The 4,872-nt window shown below is 57.2% G+C and overlaps 1 protein-coding gene across 1 annotated transcript in view; it reads right to left on the reverse strand.

The window, feature by feature from the left end:
- ESYT3 (extended synaptotagmin-like protein 3) overlaps window positions 1-4,872 on the reverse strand; it is a 51,940-nt gene that overhangs the window by 45,180 nt on the left and 1,888 nt on the right. Inside the window, exons 3-4 of the mRNA XM_014537595.1 lie at window positions 4,754-4,795; window positions 2,087-2,221 (exon numbers count right to left, since the gene is read on the reverse strand). Of these exons, the coding sequence (XP_014393081.1) occupies window positions 2,087-2,221; window positions 4,754-4,795 (177 nt within the window). The remainder of the gene's footprint in view (window positions 1-2,086; window positions 2,222-4,753; window positions 4,796-4,872) is intronic.

Below are 4,872 nucleotides of genomic sequence, written 5' to 3' on the forward strand. Positions count from 1 at the left end.
CTGACTTCCCACAGCCTGGAGCCTGCTGCTCCCAGCGGGTCGGTGTGCGGGCACCTGTGAAAGCTCAGCAGCCCCAGAACCCGTCTGCGGAGCGAGTCCTGGGGACGGCTGCCCTCCTGAGCCCCACCACAGAGAGGAAGGAGCCATCCTATGAGCATCTGCTCTGAGCTACAGGGCGGTCCTAGCCCAGGGCTCACAGTGGGTGAGGGCTAAGGCTGGGTTTGGCCCCCCGGGCGTCCTCTCCAGGTGCCTAAGCACCACCACGCACACAGCCAGGCAGAGTGCGGAGGCCAGGCCCGTCAGTCTCACTCACAACCACCCTTTCCTTACAGATGAGGAAACAAGCTCAGAGAGGTTACGTCACTGGCCCAAGGTCCTCACAGCACAGAGCGGAGTTGGGCCAGGACCCAGGAATCAGAGGAGCTGTAAACACTCAGGGGCATGAGGAAGGGCTGTGGTGAGTGCACTGGTCCTGGCCGAGCCCATGAGGGTCACTGACCAGTCCTCTGTGAGACCCCAAATGGAGAGGAGTCGGGGGGTGGGGGGGAAGAAGCTAGGTCGGGGAGGAGACGGGAAGGGAAGGGCTTGGAATACCAGGAGTCAGGTACTTCTCCTGCAGGTCCCTGGCCAGGTTCCCCTGAGGTGATAAAAAGCATCCTCGGGATCAGCCACCTCTAGGCCTGCTCCTGCTGCCAGCAGGGGGCGCTCTCCAGCAGTGCCACGTCCCACAGGCACCACCAGACTACCCGCCTGGCTGAGCAGGTTCTCTCCGCCTGCTGAATTCTTCAAATGCCAACTCAGCTATCACCCCTCCGGGAAGCCTTCCCTGACTACCACGTCCCCCACTCCTGAATTCACGCATTCCTCCACCACGGTGCGTACACTGCCATGCTGTCACCCACCTGTATATGGGACCTTCCTGGAGGCAGGGACACACCCACACCCACCTCTGTCTACGGTGGGTGCCTCGCACACAGCCATGCTCCATGTCATACGTGAGTGAACACGGAATGAACAAATGAACCAGCAGATTCTGGGACGAGCCAGGCCTGGCAGAGTCTGAGTGGCATGAGCCAGAATCTCCAGGGCTCAGGCAAGCCTGATCCAGCCCCCACTCGGGGCGGGGCGGGGGGCATCCGAGCTGGGTCCTTGCCCTGGGGCTGGCAGACAGCTCTCAGCAGACTGGCCTCACTCAGACACCTGCTTATTCCAGAGCAGATTAGAGGCCCAGGCCTCGGGTTTACTGGGTGATGACACCCCACGGTCCTCTGCCTGGGGATGCGTTTTCAGATGACCAAAATAAGACTCACATCCAGGAGGCCCTTTGGGGCAAGAGGGGTGGGGCAGGAGGTGGCATCGGAAGCGCAGTCGAGAATAGGGATATGGTGTTAGGTATGTTAAACAGAAGCTTCTTTCACCCCGAGTCTGGGCTCTGGACACCGACCGCCAGAATCAATGGACTGGTACAGCATCACGCCCTGCTCTGAGGCGCTATCCACTCCCAGAGGGCGTGTTCTCCCCAGGTGGTGCCCGGGGGTAGCCAGTGTGACTTGGACATCTTGTATCTGGCTGGCTTCCACCCTGCATGACATCCTTTCAAACGTTGGCTTAAGAAATCTGGAATTTGCCGAAACCGGTTTGGCTCAGTGGATAGAGTGTCGGCCTGCGGACTGAAAGGTCCCAGGTTCGATTCCGGTCAAGGGCATGTACCTGGGTTGTGGGCACATCCCCAGTAGGAGGTGTGCAGGAGGCAGCTGATCGATGTTTCTCTCTCATTGATGTTTCTAACTCTCCATCTCTCTCCCCTCCTCTCTGTAAAAAATCAATAAAATATATTAAAAAAAAAAAAAAGAAATCTGGAATTGTTTCCCACCCCAGCTCTGTTCCGAGCGGGGCTTCCACAGATCTGCATATCTGGTGCTGGGACCCAGGGCCAGGGGTCTAGACGGAGGCCCAGGGGCTGGGCAGTGCCGGTGGGGGCCGGGCCCCCGGTGAAGCCCAGTGGGAACCTTTCCGCCAGCCGTGACGGGGCGGGGGCGAGGGACAGAGAAAAGGCCCAGGCCGCCCTTCCCGAGACAGCACTGACCTTCCGTCCGAAGTCGAGCTTGGTGAAGGTGAAGGTCCTCAGGTGGACGCTCTTCTCCCGGATCTTGGGCTCGAGTTTCTCCCGGACCTTGCTTTCCATAATTAAGCTCAGGTAGGGCCAGATCTGGGAGATGATCTGTGGGGACAGGAAGAGGCCCTCGGTGGTCAGGTCTGTGTCCCCCACCCCAGACCCTCGGCTGCCTGAATGATGCTTTCAGGCCCTGGAGCTGGCCCTCTCTGGTCTAATCCCAGCCCGCACTAAAAACCTAACTTGAAGTTTCACTTCCAAAATTTAACAAAATTTTATATTTTAAAATTCTATTTTAAATATATGCATATAAGGGCCACGGGATCCTTACTCTGCACTGCCCATCTGCCTGCCTGCCCATCTGCCCACACAGCCGCCGTCTGTCCGCCGCACAGCAGGTAACGACAGCAGTGGTTCTCACTCTTGTGTCGGCAGCAGGCCCCCACGATCTGGTGCTGTTTGCAGAACCCCATGAGACAGACAGTCATGCGCTACACCCAATGATGTGAAGCCCTTTGGTCCTGTGCTAACACATAAATTATCTGAATCCTCGCTGTGGGATAAGTGAGTAGCAGCTGGCTAGAAGTTTAAGGAAAAAAAATCACAGAAGAGAAACAAATTGTTTCCTGTGGATTTAGGCTTTGTCTAGCCATCAGAACAGGCTGCCTTCTCCGGCAGATTTCTATGCAGAATGACCCACGGCTGGTCTGGGCACCCCGTGCAGGGCCGGGGAGGGGAAGGCAGCAGAGAGGGGCCTGGTGCCCAGAGAGGGTGATCAGAGAGGAGCAGCGGAGGGAGGGCCAGGCAGCCGTAGGCTCCGCGGGCAAAGGCGTCTTCCTCTTCCTTCTCTCAGGCTGGGGCCTCCGTTTACAGATTCGCCTCCCCAGCCTGGAGGCGGGAGGCTCGTCCCCCCCTCTCTCAGGGGCCTCTCTAGGGGCTGGTCCCATCCTCCCGTCTCACCGTTTTGTCCTTTGCCAAGTGCCTCTGGAGCACTAAGCTCTTTGGGACGTACTTGGTGCCCTAGAGTGTGGTTCGTCTACGTAACTGTTTCCCATCCGGGAGCCTTACTCCTCTGGTCTGTGTTGATGCAAGAAGATAGCGTGCATGCGGGGCCTGTGGACTCACAAGCACACACAGACACACTACCGGGGGGGCACAGGACACGGTTTGCCCCAGAGGCCCTGGGCCCACAGAAATTAATTAATTTACAGAAATTAATCCGCAGAAATCTGTTCCCTCCTCCTAAAGCAGCAAACTACTTCCTCCAAATTTTACCAAGAGGCTGAGAACAGGTTTTTTTAAAATATATATATTTTTATTGATTTCAGAGAGGAAGGGAGAGGGAGAGAGAGAGAGAGAAACATCAGTGATGAGAGAGAATCATTGATTGGCTGCCTCCTGCACGCCCCACACTGGGGATTGAGCCTGCAACCCGGGCATGTGCCCTGACCGGGAATCGAACAGTGGCCTCCTGGTTCATAGGTCAACGCTCAACCACTGAGCCATGCCGGCCAGGCAGAGAACTCGGCAAAGACATTGGGGTAATATGAGAATGCCAGCCTTAGATCAAAAACAATCGGGCCCTACGTGGTTTGGCTCAGTGGATAGAGCGCCAGCCTGAACCAAAGGGTTTCTGGTTCGATTCCAGTCAAGGGTATGTACCTAGGTTGCAGGCTCCTCCCAGGCCTGGTCAGGGCGTGTGCAGGAGGCAACCAATCAATGTGTTTTTCTCACATTGATGTTTCTTTTTGTCTTCCCCTCTCTCTTCCACTCTCCCTAAAAATCAAGGGAAAAACATCCTCAGGTGAGGATTAACAAAAAACACAATCAGGAAATCCTTTTTTATATTTAACCTAAGTCATTCCTGTCCAGAACAGAGGCGAGGTTTGTGTTAAAGTCTCAAAGGGGACTGCACGCGCCTTCACATATAGGGACAGCTTTGGGCAGGTCAGGGAGGAACAGAGTCCGATTTCTCACTGTAAGGGGAGGGGCGAGACCTGGAGCCTCAGAGCCCACCCTGGGCACCTGCAGCCGAGCCCACAGGCGCTCCCTGCGACCCTGCAGCCGTCACACCTGTGATGACAGCATCCCGGCACCGGCACCCACGATGAGCCAGGCACTGTGGTGCATTAATCGCCTCACTAATCCTCGCACCAAGCGCATGGGCAGGGACCATAATCACTGCACTGCACAGAGGAGGGAGCCAGCTCTGAGGCGTTAGGCAACCTGCCCCAGCTTGCCCGGCCAGTGCTGGCGGATCTGGGCTGGGAACCCGGCCAAAGCCAGAGGCAGCTGTGCAATCAGCCCCCTTCTCTCCGGGGAAGCTTCTCTGGGCCGGGGCCGCTGGAGGCTGCACTTTTCTGTCTACTCTGTATTTCCTAACTTTCCTGCTGCACCCATGCATTACTGACACAGGGAAAAGCATGGTTTTTCAAAGAAAAGCAAGTCGTTGGTGATGAGAAGAACCGGGAGGGAGGGAAGGGCTAAGGGGAGAGACAGGAGAAGGCCACCACCCCTGGGGCAGGCAGGGCCTGGGCCCACATGCTGCCCGCCCTCCGCCCCATCCCTGCAGGTGACTCAGCAGAGGGCAGGGGCGGCCCTAGAGTGAGGTCAGTCCCACGCACGGTGCCCTGGCCTTACCTTGTTGGCCCACTCGACCCGCTCCACGTCCGGGAAGTGGATCTAGAAAAAAGAAGGCCCGAGGGGAAGTTAGACTGGAGACCTGCACGCTCCTGGAACCAGACAGGCTGCCTGGGCCA

The sequence above is a fragment of the Myotis brandtii genome, unplaced genomic scaffold, assembly GCF_000412655.1.
Source record: "Myotis brandtii unplaced genomic scaffold, ASM41265v1 scaffold18, whole genome shotgun sequence".
Classification (NCBI taxonomy): domain Eukaryota; kingdom Metazoa; phylum Chordata; class Mammalia; order Chiroptera; family Vespertilionidae; genus Myotis; species Myotis brandtii.